This window comes from Protopterus annectens, chromosome 1.part2 (assembly GCF_019279795.1).
Source record: "Protopterus annectens isolate FY-2018-M chromosome 1.part2, PAN1.0, whole genome shotgun sequence".
In the NCBI taxonomy this organism is placed as follows: Eukaryota; Metazoa; Chordata; order Ceratodontiformes; family Protopteridae; genus Protopterus; species Protopterus annectens.
The window spans coordinates 589,099,367-589,119,366 of NC_056727.1; the positions used below are offsets into that span (position 1 = coordinate 589,099,367).

Consider the following 20,000-nt stretch of genomic DNA (forward strand, 5'->3'; position numbering starts at 1 on the left):
TATGCAGCACAGTTTCATAACACCTGGACATACTACATCTTTAACATTCTCAATGATGTCCCTGTTGGGTCTTAGTCTTCCCTTTTTAGGAAAAGGAAGGAGAGAAGAATGATTACTGGCAGGACTTCCATGAGCTATATTGCTTCTTTAAATACTCCTGTGAAGCCACAAACCATATTGTCTCTAAGATATCATTTTTTATGAGAAAAGATATATCTAAGAGCTATACAGCAGTTCAGTTAGTAAATTATTCTACCCTGGCTTACAACAATGATGACTGAGTGAAACTTGGCATTAGACCATATACAATACTCTCAGTCCATATAGCTGACTTTCAGAACTTAACAAAAATCCAGAGACCCACTTCCTAAGGAATGCTGAAGTTTATGGCTATGGGCAGACTGTCCAAGAATTTGTGTAAGTTAAGGAAAACAGTCTTTGGTTTTGTGTGTACTCAGCCAGGGGTTGCGGCCATCACATAAAGGTTCATTATTATTAAGGCATTGGTACTGGCCTTCATCAGAGTCATTGTTCTTGGCATTGTCTACTTAATATATTAACAAGACACCAATCAGAACTAAGCAATTAAAAACAGTCCTTTTAAAGAAATATAACACAGGCTGCCTACCATCAAACTTGTAAAACTTAATCAGTTATAAAGGCTAATACTATCACATCATAAAATACCCACAATACATAGAAACACCAAAAAATGATAAAATAGTGATTAATAACAATAATATAAAAACTATGTCAGATTAATGTTGGCCTTAGTTTCAATACACTGGCCATGGAACAGTTGTCATTAATGCCTGAGGACACTGTGGCATTTAATCTTAGTTGCCATAGTGTCTCCCTAACCTCAAGTATAGTTTTCTGACATAATGTTTTTATATTATTGCTATTAATCACTATTTTATTATTTTTGGTGTTTCTATTACTTTATGATGTGACAGTATTAGCCTTTATAACTGGTTAAGTTTTACAAGTTTGATGTTAGGCAGCCTATTTTATGTTTCTTTAAAAGGACTGTTTTTAATTGCTTAGTTCTGATTGGTGTCTTGTTAATATATTAAGTAGACTTAATGCCAATAACAATGACTCTGATGATGCTTGTATAAAGCAGGTAAAAGTGTTAAGTCTTGTTGGGAATTGTATTTTAATAAACAGACATTTTGTTTGGAATTTGTCATGGTGGTGACGTTTTTATTTTTTATTTTGGAGTCTAATATTTACCTTTTTTTCCACATAATGTGACCTCACCCTCCACATAAGAATGCTAGCTCAAATAAAACACTTGTGAGCAAATGTGAAATGGGCACCCACTGGGGATTCCACAAATCCTCCTTAACCATTACTTTATTCATTGTTTTTCTTATCCCTTCATAAGAAATGCATTATGTTTGTCCCATACATTCTTAACGTGTCATACTTTGATTCTCCTTCATCGTCAGGAAGGTTTGTTGTAATTATCCACCACCCCTTCCACAAAAACATGCTTTGTCATATCTCTCATGATATCTTATAGTCTTGTAACTTCAAATTGCATTTTCTTGTTCTCCTACATGTCTTTTTTTCAGAATATTTTGCAAACTCAGACTCTAGATTCCTTTCATGTTTTCATGTTCCTGCCATATTCCCCGAGTTCTCTGCCTTCTATCTTCAACTTGCATCTTCTTGTTCTCATATATCTTTTCGGTTTATTTATTTATTTATTTTTGAACAGTATGTCTTATTGGAGTCTATGGATTCACTTTAAGCGCTCAAATGTTTTTGTCATGTCTCATCTGAGCTCTCTGTATTATATCATCAATTTACATACTCTTCTTCTCATGTATCTCTTTTTTTAGAACCATGTGCCCATTTGGACACTGTGAATTCCCTTTAAATGTTCACATTTCTATAATATATGTCCTTCTGTCTCCTTTCTTCTAGACTGTACATTAAGAGGCAAAGGATGCTCTTTGTGTAACATCAAGTGACGTCACTGCTCATTTCTACTGCCTTTTCTGTACTGCCTCTGTCCTGTCTAAATACTTGCAATCTAAGCTACAAACCTACAATTAATAGGCCAACTAACTCTCTCCTAACCTGTCATCTCAATATTAGAAGCATTAATAACAAGGTACATGAATTGCATGCTCTTCTGGATTTCCACTCCCCTGAGATTCTCTGTTTATCTGAAACCTGGTTAAAACCTAACACTACAGACAATGAAGTGTTACCACTTGGGTACAACATACACAGGCTGGATCGTGCTTCCAGGAAGGGGGGTGGGGTAGCTGTACTCTATAAAACTGAGTTGAATGTCACCATAGATGTAATACAACCACCTCAGATTAATAACTCACAGATTCTTGCCACCAAATTGCAACTTAATAAAAATAAATGCATTAATATCATCTGTATGTAAATTCCCCCAGGTAACAATATATCTACACTTGAAGATATCCTGCACTGGCTATCATGTCACTACCCCCAAGAAACCCTACTACTTGGAGACTTTAACATAGACTGGGCCACCTGTTCCTCAGAATCCCCAACCACCTATATTAACCTGCATGCATGTACACAAATCATATCCACCCCTACCAGGATAGGTAAACCCAACCAAAAAGAAAGCATACTTGACTGGGTACTCATAAATAGTCACCCCCAACTGTACACCTCTGGTACCCTCCCTGATGGCCTAAGTGATCAATTTCTCACATATATAATTAAGCACAAAGCCATTAATTCCCAACAACCCTTACTCAGAAAGGTTAGAAACATTAAAAACTTTGACCATGCCAAATTCCAACAAGAACTAAACTCATGTAATTGGTCTATTCTAAAACACCTCCCCTTAGAAGAAGCAGTAGCATACTTTAACAAAAATTCCTTGAGATCCTCGATTTGCATGCACCTGTTCGTTCAAAGAGAACAAAGGCAAAAACTGCGCCATGGCTTTCTAAAGAGTCTAAACTCAAACTTACCCTTAGAAACAAAGCATGGGCTTTATGGCGTTCTTCTAAAGACCCCCAAGATCACACTAAATACAGGCAATCCAGGAACAAAACTAAAAAATCCATTTTACAAGACAAAAAACAATACTACTGTAATTTACAGACAGGAAAGCAAAATAACCCTCAGAAGTTTTGGGCAGGTTTAAATAATCTACTACATCCTGGACAAACTTCAACCCCATTCCCCTGCTGCTACTTTTGATAAAACCCCTGAAGATGTTTCTGACAGTTTTAACTGATTCTTTACTGAGACAATTCAAGCCCTAGCTAGCTAACTACCTCCTAGCTCCCATGGTCCTGAAAGTACCACCCCTAGAAACCTACTCGCGTTCAGCTTCCAACCAGTTGCCACTTCACTTATCCATACCTGGATCAAAAAATTAAAACCCACTACACTTTCTGCTAATCAACTCCCTGCCGAGTACCTACAAAAATCAGCTGATGCTATTGCTTACCCCGGCTCAATACTAATCAATCGAACCATAGTAGAAGCTAAAATTCCCACCATCTGGAAAATATCCTATGTAATCCCACTTCACAAAGGAGGCAGCTCTACTGAATTCTCCAATTATAGGCCAATAGCTATACTCTCTCCACTTGCAAGGATTATGGAAAAATGTATTCATAGACAACTCATGCACCACCTAATCCAGAATCACCTTATGGCGGACACTCAGCATGGCTTCCGTCCTCATCACAGCACTACATCAGCCCTCCTAGCCTTTACCAACACCATAAACCATAATCGCAACAATAATTATATATCCTCAGCCCTCTTCTTGGATCTTTCCAAGGCATTCGATATGGTTGATCACCAACTTTTAATCCACACCCTGCAAACATTCTGTCTAGATACTAGAGCCCTTCAATGGTTTCAATCCTACCTGAATGGTCGACAGCAGGCTGTCCTCTGGCAGAACAAACTCTCTAATCTTCTACCTAACACCCCTGGAGTACCACAAGGCTCTATACTATGGCCCTTGTTGTTCTCCATCTTCATTAACGACCTTTATACTGTCATCCCAAAAGTCAGCTGTATCCAATATGCTGATGACTCTACTCTGATTTACTCGGCCACATCTCCAATAGAGTTATGGTCAGCTACCCAGACTACCTTTAATACAATAGAAAACTGGTTTTCTGAATGTCGTCTGATCCTAAATCCCAAAAAAACTAAAATGATGTTATTTTCACCAACACATAGGTCTACCGCTTTCACCTTTACCATAAATTCAAATGATGGCACAATAATCTCCCCTGACCCCTCTACAAAACTATTAGGTGTCATCATAGATAATAATCTAAAATTCAACCTACATGTTAACTAAACTATCAAAACCATCAATAAAAAACTAGGGTCACTTTACAGAATAAAAGCCTTCCTAACCCCTCCAGCTAAAATTGCCATAGCTCGCTCTCACCTTCTTTCAACCCTTCTGTATGCATCCCCTCTACTCTCGAATTTAAACAAGTCTGTCCTTAACAAACTCTCAATTTGCTACAACCACATTGCCAGGTTTGACACTGGGCTTCCTTTTAGGACACCATTGCATCAATCTAAATCAGCTTGGGTGGCTTGAACTACCCAGCCTAATCCAGTATAACCAACTGATTATGGCCTATAAAATCCTCTATAATCCGGACAATACTCCTGCACTTAAAAATATTATCACCCCCTATAACAATCCTAGACCGCGTTGATCCTCTAACAAACTACTAATTCAGACTAGCAAAATTAATAACACAGCCGGTGACTCTTTCTTTGCAAACTCTATAAGTAGACCCTGGAACTCCCTTCCAGTTGATATTACCTTACTTTCTACCTTAGGTCAATTTAAAACTAGACTCAAACAACATTTGGCACTTAACTGACTATGTCAATGTATCAAGCCTGGCTAACTCTCTCTAGAATGTGTAAAAATCTGTTAACCAGCTTACTGTGTAATTTAATTTAATCCTGACTTACGCTCGGGATTAACTCTAACCTGTGGAACTTGTTTAACTTGCTTACTTATGTAATCACTCTAAATAGTCTGTTTGTAATACGTAATGCTGGTATTATGTAATGCTGTATCTGTTTACCCTTGGAGCTTTTCTCCCTGGGCCTCTGATGAAAATTGACATGCAGCCAGTCGGACTATCCCGGTCAACAAATGTAAAATAAAATGAATAAATAAATAAATTCTGATGGCCTAAGATATCAAGTACTACATGAAATACCCCAGATCAGATCTTATCAGATATCTGCATAGGAGGACAATAACTTGTTATAACTTTTTGCTTTCATCTGGTGATACCTTGCTACACTGTGCGAGTTGTTGATGTTGCATGTATAAGCACATAATATAGAAATATATATATATATATATATATATATATATATATATATATATATATATACATACACACACACACACACACACATATACACACACGTATGCATATACATACATACATACATATGGCATACTCTTCTTTCTAAACTACTGCAATATTCTATTACACAGGCACAGAAAAGGCTCAAGCTCATCACTGGCCCTTTGGGATACATTGGGTTAGTCTTGTAGTAAAAATCCTTTATAAGTGGACTTCATTTTATCATGTGGTCTGATTACCTGTTTCCAAGCCAGTATTTTAGCTATGCTACAAACATATAACTTATTCCAAGCCTGTAATTTGTTTACTAACTTTTCATGCAAATTTTGTTTCACTGATGCCATGTCACTGCCCTACCTCCATTGTAATCATTCAGATCAAACCATACGAAATCCATAGTGATTCTGGTATTCCTAATATTCCATATTTAAAAGTTCTAAATAACCGGCTGCTTACCTGGAAGGATCAATGATTTTGTAAATGGTTCCTTGTGGAGAATGAGCAGTTGCATATGTTGTTGACATAAAATAAAGTTCTCCTGTTAAAAAAAAAAAAGATAACAATCCTGAAATATAATATGAAAAATAAATCTTACGAACCACAGTCCTGAGAGTCCATAGGGGAAATTAAATTAGAAATACAGTATAAGACAGTTTTAACCGGGCAGACTGTTATTAAAGAAAACTCCTAACTATGCACTAATCTTAGTAATTGTCCTATGCTGCTGTGCTTACGCAAAAAAATAAAAAAAACAATTGAATCACTTTTCTGATGTCAGTGGCTCAGTTTTAATTTTAAGTTAATCTCATGAAGCAACAGGTAAAGCAAATAAATGTCACAAAGCAAATCACATTATATGATGACATAATGCAAGACATAAATCTTCAGTTTGAGAATGGTAGAATTGAGGTTCAAAGCTGAGAGAACTCAGATCTACAAACACTGCTATAGTAAAGGAGTGAATAGCAGAACAAGTAACTGAGGAAAAGGATTTTACAAATTTGCAACAAAAAGTGACTGAGGAAGGAAATTCTATACACACACAATATAGTTTACTCCTTTATAGAATGGACTTCAAAAAGGCCTTCTCTCTATGAACATTAAATAGCCTAGCTGCAGAATCACCTAACCTGTTACATTTGCTTGCAGGCATAAGACAATAAGCTTATTGTCCTTTCAGCAGTCAACATTGAACCAGTTCCCTCCCTATCTTCTCCCTCACCCCTTCTCTATTTTTACTTATGATCTCTCAAATGCTTCCATGGACTCCTTGTCTGCAATCTCTTGTAGTAGACTATTTCATGAGTCTACAATCCTCAACATGAAGATGTAATTTCCTAGGACCTAGCTGGTCTTACAATCAAAACTGTGTGCCCTTTCCTCTATCTTTTCTGCTTCCTATTCAGGAGACCCCCTTTAAATTTCCACAGTGTCATCCTGTAAACCCATATCATGTCATTCTCATCTCTCCTTGTCAATAATAGCAGCTGGTTATATGCTTTCCTCTTCATTTAATTCCCTCTTCTGGTGGCTTTTCTCTCTATTCAGCCCTGAAGCCTGATATCTCGCTCCTTGTATGGCCTATGGAACTGCACACAAAGCATAATGTGTGGCCTGCCTGGGGCCACTTTTTGCTTCTGAAATCTATTACATGGTATACGTCACTGCCCTATCACTCTGCTCTTGATGGTGCAGCTCAGGTATGATCACCCTTTCTAGAACCTATCCAGCCCCCTGATAAAGAGGGATGAAGCCCTGACTAAAGCCTAGAGAAACTGTATTCAGTTAGTAGTATGGATATTTAAGGGTCTGGATTGGGGAGGATAAACTTAAACAGTCTGCAGCATTTTATTATCCTTGGTGGGGCTGCTGGTTAATGGCATTGGTGACACCCAACAGTGGCTGAATGTATCATTTGTTTATAATGTCTGGCAGAGCTCTGCCAGCCAGAGAAAAGGGTGATGTGCATATGGGAGCATGCAGGCCTCCTCTTCCTCCCAACCAAGCAGCAACTACATGTCTGCAAGTCACCTGTGGAAAGAGATAGGTAGGCCACGTACTACTACCCACCTCTTTCCAGAGGGGGACAAATGGGATGATTAGGCTTCTTTGGCAGGAATGAACAGGGCATTAGGCTCTTGGCAACCAGGAATGCCTGACTTTTGCCCGCAACAAAATTAATGGGCTAACTGGGTGGAGGTAGAGAAGCCATTGGGCAGGTCCTAGAAATGAGGGGTTACAGAAAAACAGTCCTTAATCATTTTTCTGCTCTTCTGCCATCAGGTCTACTACCCCAGCTGATACTTCACATCAGTGGTTCAATAAAGGTCAGTACTTTGAATCTGTCTGCAGTAAGCTTCTGTAGCCAACTTTCACTACACTTTGTCATCCTTTTCCAATGTTTTGCTTGTACTGTCCCTCCTACTCATCTTCCATGGTTGCAACTTATTTTGTGTCATCACAGATGAGGATAATCACATTCCCCATCCCATCATATATGTACTAAACTCACACACTGAACAATGGATCCAGGACTGATTCCTTTGTTGCTCCAATTGTAATTTTCCTGATTCATGACAGTGTGACTCTCACTACAACCCTCTTTGTCCAATTCTTTATCCTATCATTTAACCATGCAGTAATCCCATTCCATAATCTCAATCCTACCTGCATCCCACCCAGTTTTCCTAGCAACTATCAGCATGGAAATGAGTGGAGGACCTTGGCAAAACTGAAGCAGGACAGATCTACTGATACTCCCTTCTTGAGTTCCATTGCAACCCAGTCAAAAAATTAGATCAGTTTAAACAGCAGCTTCTTCTAGTTACAAATACATCCTGGTTGTTACAGTACAGACCAATATTCTCTAGAAGAGCAACCAACCTTTCCCTCAGGATTCTTTCCATGATATTTCCTGCCACTGCTGCTAGACTGTCCAGTCTATAATTCCTCAGCTTCATCCTACTCCCACCTTGTACACGGGTACTACATTTGCTAGTTTCCAGTCCCCAGCTCCATCTATAGTGGACAAGGTGCTCTGAAGAAGAGTTACAACTGGACATCCACCAGCACACTGGCCATATTCCCAAGGACTATAGCAGGCAGACCAGCTCCCTTTCAGAAGTAAGGCCCACAACTGTGAATCCTTCAGACTTTGAAAAATAAGTAGATTTCAGAAAAAAAAAAACACAGCGAGTTTAGTAGCTCTTGGTATACAATCCCTGGCCCACCACTGATATAAGGGGAGGCTGCACCATCACTTTCATACCCTTGATACCCCTACACTAACTGTAAACAAGCTGTACCTCAGATTTGGGGGGGTATTCTGCAATACTGCATCATTGGACTAAGTACATTATTACCCACATTCACACTTACGAGCTCTTTGTTCCGAGAATCACAGTTGCTGTCCCTGGAATTTCAACAGGGATCCCGACAGTTAATCTGGTCACTATGAATTATACTCCCTTTGGAATGCCTTTTCTCTCTTATGCACTTTCTCTCTTTTATACTTCTCGCTCTATGTTCTGGTGTCTGTCCATTGCTCTCCCCAATCTGCCTTATCTCCCTCACTCCCAGCATGCCACCCTCTCATTGCTTCCCTTAATAAAGACTGAAACAAAATATCATTGAATATCTCTGCTTTTTCTCATGCCTCTGTAATTTTCCACCCATCTTTGCTCAGACTAGAAAGGTCCCTATATCCCTTGTTGCTTTCAGCTATATAATTAAAAAATTCTTTGATCTTTCCTCTTACTCAAAAATTGCCCATAACCCTGAGTACTGCACTCATTTTCCATTCCTATAACTTGTTTAATTCCTCAATCTAGTCCCCTAACTCAGTCCTTACCCCCTGCCTACATTATCATAATCCACTCACATAAAGTCCAACACTCTGTTTATATCATTGTATTCTTACCCTTAGTTCACACTTCAAACCTCCAGCATAATCATTGTTAGCTAAAGGTGCCTTTACCCAGATAACATTGACCACCTCCACTTTGGTTAGGACTGCATCCAGAATTCTATCCTTATTGGTAAAGTCTTGCATCAGCTGAATGAATGCTTTGGGGATCCAACACCATAGTCAACTCCCAATCGAGCTTGAAATCTTCTAGTCTGTTCCTGACCGAATCGTATCATCCCTTCCTGCAACCCACTTTCTGCTGTGCCACTCTTTTGTTCTCTCTCTTTCTCCCAGTTTCTTATCCTGCTCCACTGACATGTTTTGAGACAATACACTTTATCACTCAAATAACGGTCTCCCTAGCCTTCCCCTACCTTAACTGCCAGGGTACAATACTCACCCTAGGTTCTGACTCTTCTTACTCCCTTGTCCCCTTTAATGGATAGTGTTCTTTCTATTCTTTGACCTTTCCAGTGAAGCCATCTTTTCTGTCGAATGTAATTCTGCCTACATGCCTCCTTTTTCTGCCTTTCCTGAACAATCTATAGCCAGTCTCTACTGTGTTTCTCCCCTCTTGTCACTGGCCAATGCTTCATTGATACTAGTAATGTCCGCCCTCTGCTCCTGTATCTTCCTACTGGATGCCTTGCATTGCATAGTATCGCTACCAAGCCTATCTCACAGTGACCCTTGCTTATTCATCTGTTATTTTCTTTGACTTTTCTTCAATCAGTACTTGTTCCATAAAAACTAAACATTAACAGTTGTATACCCATACATTTACCACTGATGGTAATATCTATGTCAAAACGTGCACACATTACTTGAACCTGAACTGCATTACTTCTAAGGGCATTCTGATCAGATACGTATTGGAATCTAGAAGATGTTTCACTGTATACAGAATGTCACATCTAGCAGTATACAAGATGCTATATTAAACAGTTATGAGGTCAAGTGGATACAGAATCTCATGAAAGATATATGTTATATGCTATGCTGTAATGTAAAATGAGTTGCACTGATAATTCTGTTTTATTTTACAAATGTGTCATCTGTATCATTAGGTCCTGAAGAAGCCACTTAGATAGATAAGTATAAAATGGCAGCTGGGATTTAATACTGTAAACAGGCAGTCTGTAGCAGAATATCTTAACCCTGGTGCAGGTCAAACTATTAAAACTCCAAGAAGAGTACAGATGAGTACAAAACAGACCATCCCAGATGAGACACAACAAAAGCACAGCATGCAACAGAAGACTCTGTGGTTTAGGTACAAGATAAATCATACATATATTCAAGACAAATGAATGAAGAGTTGTAAGACATGGAGTGTACTTAACAACAGCCTCTACAGAACTGCAGAGATGGATATGTCACATGACACACAGACACAACTACTGGTAATTCCCCTTTAAAGAAGCAACTACCATACCATTCTGCATATTGCATAATGCTACACGTATAATATACCCTTACTTAAAAAAGAAGTACACAGTCAAATAATATTCAGGCATATTTATTTCAAGCTGTGTGTGCCGCTTTTTACTGAAAAGATGTTATTGAAATTTCATAAAACGGGAACCTGAAATGATGTGTGTTTTAACTAGTCAAAGTTTGGGTAGTTAAAATCCTCTTAATGATTATATTTTCATTGATTTTACTTTTTGGTGTTTAGTCAGGAAATTGTCCTGCTTGGTAGGAGACATATACAGAAATCATCATGTTCTGTATGGAACTTGCATGCCATATTATAATTTTCTATAATATTACATTTAGTACCACAGATATTAATTATTATAGAAAAATGTCTAATCCTGAGTTGTTCTCCTTACTTCTGTACTTTCCTTACTATGTAGGTGTTCATACTAGAAATGATGAGCTGACACCACCTGTACTATTAGATCAACCAGAATGAAGGGAGGATACAGCCCAAGATTTGTTATCTGTGGTGTGAATCTTTAAACCAGGTTTCAGAACTGGTACAGATACCAATATCCTCCAAGCAAAAGAACTCTTCAAAGATTATTCATTTTATTATTGAGACTTCTGGCATTTTGCAAAACCATATTCACCTCTTTCTTTTTTGCCTTGTTCATTTTTTATTTTGTCTTAATATTCAGGTACCATAGGGGTGATGACAGGATTTTATAAGCAGGTGTATTTTTCTATACTTGCTAATATGTTCAATGATTCTACCATATCCTGCTGTACATCCAGGTTAACAATGGCCATGTGGTAATTATACTTCAGCTTTTTTAAAATAGTTGAGCTGTCCCTAGTTTTGTCCCCAGATAAGCATGACACTGTCACAAACTCTTTGCAGTCCTGTGAGATGTTACTGTTTTGCACATAACTGAGTCACCAGTTACTGAATGATTTGGGGGATGCCAAGTCAAAAAGTCTGCCTTAGGAGCTATTTTGTTTGAGTTGGCTCATGTGCCATTGTAGTTGCTTCATTCCAGAATTCTCATCAATTGCTCTGTATTTCTAAAAGCTCACAAAGAGCAATGTGCAGGGGTCCTGAAATAGAAGCATAAACAAGCCCAACATAGTCACAAGCCATATTTTAACCCAGAAAGAGAGAGAGAGAGAACATATGAAAGAAAAAGATATAGGAGAAAGAGGCCCAGACACTCTTGCACAGTCTTTCCCCAGAGAAACACAGTGACATACAAAACAGCTATTTATACAAACAGAGCATTTCTGCAGAAGAATACTGTGAAACAGAATGAGTAGTAATGACAATAGCAGGGAATCTCTATTTATAACCCTCTGATGTTAAGTATAACAGGATCATAGCCAAATGACTGGAAATGATTTTCAATAATCCAGACTCAAAGCCTCTGGCTCAGACTGAAGGTTAGACTGTAAAACATCAGTCCCACAAGTTCTATGTACCTAAAGCTAACAAAATAAACCTCACAGACATCATGTGCAGACACCTGCAATGAGTCTGCTTCACATAGGTAAGAGATGCCAAACATTCAAACCTCTCAAATGTCCTTGATTTTGTTGAACATCCCCAATTGTTGTCTCATAGTTCTCCCTGTCCCTCATAAAATTTATGATTTTCTTGGTAAATCACTGAGGATTAAAGTCAGTCAGTAATTCCAGATGCTAAAATTTCATATTTTTTCATCATCATCATCATCATCGCCCTCTCTTTCTCCCATTTTCTACATGGGGTTGAGGTGTCACCCTGACTGTTGCCATCTCTCAATTCACTGCCACTCTCCTGCCTTCTTCAACAATAATGCTTTACTGTTTTAGGTTTTCTCTCACAAAAGCCATCAATCAATTTGTTGGATGATCTCAGTTCCATGATCATAGGTTCACAGGTAGGTAATGGCTATTGGCCCTAGGGCCTATACAAGCCTAGCTAAAAAGGTACCCTGGCTTTCGCCACCCAAGAAAATTATTTTCCTGTGCCCCTGTCAAACAGAACCACAGAAGTGATCCCCATGGTGAATTTCCTATTACCGATCCAATCATCAAGATTTTTCTTGAAGAGTGCTAATGAGGAGCTTTGTTTGACATAGATAGGTAGTCTGTTCCAGAGTATGGGAAGTCTCTGGGACAGGAATCTATCCCCCCAGCATGTTCTGTTTATTGTGGTGACAAGGTTTAGGTCCCTAGAGCATGTAGCTCGGAGGGATTGGGATTTCATTAAGTGGAGCATGTCCAACAGCTCTGGGTTTGACATAGCTTTGTATGTTAGGCAGAGATCGCCTCTGAGTAGACGATATGTGACGAAGTAAAGCTGGAGTTTTTTGAGATGGTCTGCGTAAGGCATCTGTTTGAGGCCAGTAATCCTTTTTGTGAGGTATTTGTACGGCCTTTCCAGTTGTTGAAGATGTCTTGTGAGGTACATACCAAAAGGGGCGTTTACTCTATAATGGATCTAATGAGTGATGAGTAGAGGGGAACAATGACCTCTTTTTTTCTGGATGAGAAACTTTTTGTGATGAGGTGTGCCACGTAGAAGGATTTCCTGACCACTGCGGCAATGTGATTATCAAAGGAGAGACTACTGTCCACCTGTTTCCCAAGGTCTCTTATCACACTTTCGGTGTTAAGTAGACTACCGCCTACATGGTAGTTCATGGGTACAGAGTTTTTACCAAAGGGGATGACAATGCACTTTTTGGCATTGAGCTTGAGACCATGGCTTTGACACCAGGCATCTGTCTCAGTGAGGCCCTTTTGTAGGATGTCCACATCATTAGGAGTTTTGATTATGGCTCCCAGTTTGCAGTCATCTGTGAATTTAGTTAGCCAAAGACCTTCTGTGTTAGCCTGTACTTCAGAGAAGTAGATACCAAACAGGAGAGAACCCTGGACTGAACCCTGTGGTACTCCACCTGTCACTGGTCTGAAGTCTTATTTGGAGTCTGCTACTTTCACAGTGTGGGTTCTGTCAGTAAGCCAGTTGGCGACCCATCTTGTGACATAGGGATTTATACCTAGTTTAGTGAGTTTATCTATAATTCCAGAGTGGGGGATGGTGTCGAACGCCACGGCGAGATCTAGATAGGCTGTGTGAACCACCTTACCCTCATCTATGGCTTTGGTGACTACTTCAAAGAAGTCTATCAGGTTTAGGAGACATGATATGCCTTTTACAAATCCGAACTGGGTGGGATCCAGAGTTTGGAGATCTCCAATGTATTTGTTTATGAGTTCCATGATGATATGTTCCATGGTCTTGCAGACCAGGCTCGTCAGGCTAATGGGACGGTAGTTCCCAGGGTCTGTTGTAGCCCCCCCCCCCTTTGTGCAGTGGGATAACCGTTGCGGTGCGCCATTCAATGGGCACAAAGCCTGAGGTGAGGCTATGATTGAACATGGTACTTAGGTGGGGTGCCAGTTCATTCTGTAGTTTGTGTAGAAGGCAGCCTGGGATGTTGTCAGGTCCCATGGATGCTGTGTTCTTGGCTTTGGAGAGTGAGGTTTTTACCTGTGCAGCCCGTGATTACAGGAACTTTGCATTCTTCCGGTATAAAGATGGGCCCTTTAGGGGGTGAGAGGGGGGGGGGTAAAGTTAGCATTGAACCTATCTGCCAGGATGTTGGCAATATCAGTTGGTTCTGTATATTTAGTGTCATTGTGCTGTAACTCAGAGCAGATCTGAGTGTTGCCATTGAGATTCTTGACATAGCTATAGAATGCTTTGTGGATGTCTTTAGAATCAGTGGCGATTTTGTTTTCATAACTAGCTTTGGAGGATTTTATGAGGGATCTCAGCTTCTTACTGAGGCTGATCAGGGAGTTCCTCCAATCATGGGATTTTACTCTTTTTTTGCAACAGTTTCTTTTTTCTGTTGTAGAGTTTGTTTATGGCAGAAGACCATCAGATTGGCTTCTTTTTTTGGAGGATAGTATCTTGGTTCTGTTAGGGATAGCATGATCCATGCACTCGTGTAAGTGCTTATAAAGTGCATTTGTGTAGGGATCTGTAGATCCCTATTCTTTGACCTATTCTTCAGTTGGAGCTACTTCAGCTTTTGCTCTGATGTCTTTATTTCTTCATCTCCCCTACAGTGTGCATCTTACCACCCATCTAGTTCATCTCCATCACCTCTGTCTTCCTCAGCTGCTCTACTTTCACTGACCAGGTTTCTGTACCATACAGTAGTACTGGTCATACCACTGTTTTGTACACCTTACTTTTCAGCTTCTTTGGCATTCTTCTGTAACATACTACCTCTGTCATTAGTTGGCTGCAGCCTCTCTGATTCTAGCTTTGATCTCTGATTCAGATTGCCCTTCTCCTCAACCACCCCTCCCAGATACTAGTTCCTCTATTTTCCCTTTTATCTCAATTTTCTGATTTCCCTATTTGCTGCCATTGCAACTGCCTGTCTTATCTGTACTCACTTTCATCCCATGTGCCTTCAGTTTTGAATTCCATTCCCCTATTATCTGCTGAAGTTCTTTTCATAGCCTGCCTGTAATGCCACAGCATCTGCAAACAGGAACTTTGTTGATCTGCCCCCCTGACCTGTACTGGAGTTATTTAGTAGGTTTGGTACAGAATGGAATTTCATCCTGAGAAATTGGTAGTGATCCTGACTGGGAACAATGTTGGAAAATGTAGGGATTTGAGTGCTTGAACTATGTGGGTTGTGTCTGGATTTGAAAATATAGGGTTTGCTGGGAGGCACTCATATATGGAACAGGAGAAGGATTTTACAGGGGGTACCTAAGATCCCATGTATGTGGCTAGTTAAGCTGGGATCTCTAACAGGAAGACGACTTTATTTGCATGATCGTGGTATTTCATATTTTTCATACTGCTAGATATATGACAACTTGTTATAACGACAAAGTAATACAGAAACTCCAAGAGGCCCATAACAGGTCTATATTAAGGAGAAAGTGGCCACAGGCTAGGGAGTGAGAATGGAGATGGGATGCTGGAGAATACCAGACTTCAGAAGTTGTTTTAAAAAAATAATTGTAGCAGCAGACATGAGAGTATGTTATGGAAGGATATCGCATTGGACAAGATAGGAGAAGACCAGAATGTGGAAAAGCAGGGGAAGCATGCTGGAAAACATAATGGAATCTTGGAAGGAAATGAAGATTACCTCCATACCATCATGCACCCACTTCAAAACTTTACTAAAAACGCACCTAAAGGTGCATCTCCCACTCTAATATCACCCATCCCATCCAACCACTACCTTTTTTCCACTCCACTAACTACCTTGATTATAGCAAGCTCAGATGCTCATAAGCCTAGTACTTATTATACAGCAGGAACTTCTTATTGTAACATTTGTTAATGCCTGTTATGTACTTTGCAGATAAAGATTCTAGTTGTCTACTGATGTACTATGTTCTTCATCTGTAAATATGTTGTAAGTAATTGCTATGTAAATTGTTAATTGCTATGTAATCCAATGTAATTACTGTCTGTTTATTTTAACTGTGGAGCTTTTCTCCCCGGGCCTCCGCTGAAAATGGACCTACGTCCAGTCGGACACTCCCAGGCAACAAATATAAAAAAATAAATAAATAAAAATAAATAAAGAGGATCGTGTGGAGTAAATTAAATTTACAGATGAAAATCTACCTAGAGATGTTTTTAAAACAGCAGGGTTCTGGTGAGGTTGGTTTGGACAGCATGGGAAAAACTGGGATGTCAGACTCAGTGGGGGTAAGTCAGGCATAATGGTTAAAGTCTTTGCCTTATAGATATAAGGAACAGTGTTTGATTCTGACCTTGAGTTATTGGCTAGGGGGTCAAGATGGCCCCTCAGGGCAGTTAGCCTAATATTTACCTATTAAAAGGTAGAATAGTGGTGGTAATTAGCCAGTTCCAGTTGCAAAGAGGGATAAAGCGATGGCTATCGTCCAAGGAACCCAGCTTCATTTAAGGGGTTAGGCATCTTACACAACTGCCAGAGGACGATGAGAGGGTCCAGCCTGAGGGAAAGACAGGATCAGTCTGTTGCATACTGCTACAATCCCTTAGATGAGGGTGGTGATACAAATGTGGGGCCTGGAAAAGAATATTACGCTCAGAAAGCTGATGCAGGGTGACTGGCTTTAATAAACTTGTGCAAAAGCATGTGCTCAGTCTGGGAGTACAATGTGGCCCATGCAGGGTAGGGTTAGGCCACTACAAATATCCTTATTGCTAGGATGCACCCTCATGGCTGCATAAATGATGTTTCCTACTGTATGGCTGTCACCCTGGCAGTGGATGAAGTTCTCAGTGTGTGGAGGAGGGAATGAATAGGCAATGTGTTTTGAATCAGGTGAGGGCTAAGGCAATGGCTCTGTAGTAGTAATTTTAGGATTAATGGGAGTGGAAAATGCAATACTGTATAGGAAAACTGGTAAGCTTATTGAATGGGGAAAAAGGAGAGAGAGGGAACTTTGAAAGGGTACGCCAGAGGTGATAAGGTAAGAAGACAGTCACATTTGAACTACTCAGACATCACAAAGATGTTCTATACCCTTTCTCCTCACAAAATGGTGACTATAACAATGATTTTAATGCCTAGCCTTGCCCAGAGTCAGATCATGGTCAAATGGGGTCCTTGGCAGGGTAATGAATCGGGCCTCCACCCATCCCTGCAGCCATTCTGTGCCCCCTTCCTTGGCTATTTTTCCCATTTACCATAAACACTGTTCAAACCTGTCGGTGTCTTCTTTACTTCTACAATGATTACATATATTTGGATTTGATGGTGTCAGAGCTATGGACTAAAACTAAATGCCAAAAAATGCATAATAGTATCTTTCAGGAAGTCATCCACGTCTGGTAACTATCAAATTGACAATACATGCTTTAGAGCTGGTCCAGTAGTCAGGGACTTAGGGACACACATAGACTGTAATCTAGCCTTTGACCATCGCATGTCTACAGTAGTGAGGAAATCATTCTATATTGTGCAACTTATAAACAAAGGTATGGCATCGAAATCCAAGGAAGTCATTGTTCTACTGTATTTGGCATTCATCAGATCTATCATTCAGTACAATGTCCCCTTTGGTATGTGCCTAACCAGGCATATCCAACAATTGGAACGTCCACAGAGGATCCTGACTAAAAGAACACAGGGTGCAAATAAACTGTCCTCTGCAGACTGCCTCATACCCTATCCCTGTATTCTAACTCCTACAGGCTTTTGAGGGGAGATCTATGCCTGGCATGCAGGGCACTCTCAGACCCCATTCTGATGGATGCCCTGCATATCCACAAAACAAACAGCACCAAAATTACCCATTCTAAAGACTAAAACCTTGCCTGTGATATAAATAGGACCTGCTGGAGAGACAGGTATGTATCCCAGAGACTACCCCGTCTCTGGAACAGGCTTCCCATCTATGTGAAGCAGAGGTCCTCCCTAACCCAATTCAAGTGCAGCTTGGACGACTGGCTGGAGAACAGGAACTTCATTCCTAGTTTGGCACCTATGTCTCTAAAGGACACAGGCAACCTGTAAATGGTTCATCTCCCAGATCCCTGCTTGGAAATGTATCATCTCCCAAGCCCCTGCATACACTTATCAATGGTTTCAGAACATGTCACAGATTTGAGATGCATGCCTAGGCTTAAAAAGGCCCTTGTGGTCATTAGCCTAATAAACAGCTATGGACCTATCAACCTATGGATTCAATTTACAATTTTTTATTTCAAATTTTATAGCACAAACACTGATAGCTATTTGCTAAACAAACAATACAGTCTCACAATGAAAAGAGACTTAACATGAACAGCAAACTTCTCTGCCTATGAAACTCACATTCATTGAAACAGCATTAAAACCCATATTCAAAGAAAATACATCTGACTAGTGGCAAATTAAGATTACCTTTGAGCTGTTTTCAAACCATAGGCCCCTTGCACATAGTTTTAGGATCATGCATACATTGATGTGTTCTTTGCATCACCTTCCTGATTGAATTAAATTATACTCCTTGTATAATACAGCACCACTTGTTAGAATGTGGTTTAAATTTGTAGTTTTGAACATATTTCCAGTTAGCAATGAAGTAAAATGTATGATCCAATAATGGCAAAACTACCCATTTCAGAACATTTCAGCCATATAAGGGCACTCAAACTTCTGTCATTACAATCCACCAATTAACAGTCAATATGTACAATCTCTGCAGAAGTAAAAGTCATCTGAATAATTCCACATTAAACAGATCTGTAACTGGCAAACAACGTTACATTTAATTAATTATAAATTCAGTGTTTGCTGCCCTTAAAGAATAAATTGCCTTGAAGAATTAATTGCCTGTGTTACAGATCACTCAAAAGACTTATGGAAATAAAATTATGATACATCTCTTGCTTTGCATATAACCTTAGAGAAAGAATATGATGACTGTTCATATCTTGTTTGGGACATTCTGTACACAGAAAACTGTAACAAATCTTTCTGGGTACAAATGTCCAGAAAGGTCTCATTTTCTGGCCAAAATAACTCTCCAGAGAAAAAGCAACTACAGAGAAAAACTGATGAATGCAATTCACTACCCAACTAGCTATCTGAAGAACAGCAGTTGTGTAACATTCATCTGGGGTCCATTTTGTTGGGGCTTTACAAATACTCATTGTGTTTCTATTCAGCAAGCTAAGCGGAAATCATTGATTGCTGTTTATTACAGGAAATTACTTTCTAGCAACATATTGGCATCAATATAGCTTTTGTCAGTACATACTAATTTAAACCATGAACATAAGTAATTAATTAATACATCTGAATTATTTTCAGTGGTACAAACACATTTAAAAATTGAAAGTTAAGATATTAAAGTGAGCCTGCTTAGTTTTTAAAAATTATGAACTGACAAAAAAGTAATACTTGAAAGCAAAGTTACCTGCTTCATCTTCAGCAAATGAAATGATGTAGCGACTATATTTATTAACGAGTCCAGGAAAAGCACAAGTTTTGGGCTCCCCCATGCAGACATCTTGTTTTTTCCATGTACCAGTCCTCTTGTCTTCCTCCAGTGCCATAAGGCGGCTATAAGACAAAAAGAAAATCTAATATTCTAGACTTATCTACTTCATTTCCTTTGTGAATGATCTAATTCTAAGCCTCGATACATTATCTTGAAATACAATATTACATAGAGAATTACTTTAAGAAGCAAGCTAACTTCAAGGGCAACAGAACTAGAATCCTGATTAGGTTCTATAAACATCCAGCAACATGTAGTATTTGAAACAACACTTGTTT

At 39.4% G+C, this 20,000-nt stretch overlaps 1 protein-coding gene across 1 annotated transcript in view; it reads right to left on the reverse strand.

Annotated features, from left to right (window-relative positions):
- HHIPL2 (HHIP like 2) overlaps nt 1-20,000 on the reverse strand; it is a 772,856-nt gene that overhangs the window by 197,475 nt on the left and 555,381 nt on the right. The window contains exons 6-7 of the mRNA XM_044057856.1: nt 19,639-19,784; nt 5,838-5,919 (exon numbers count right to left, since the gene is read on the reverse strand). Of these exons, the coding sequence (XP_043913791.1) occupies nt 5,838-5,919; nt 19,639-19,784 (228 nt within the window). The remainder of the gene's footprint in view (nt 1-5,837; nt 5,920-19,638; nt 19,785-20,000) is intronic.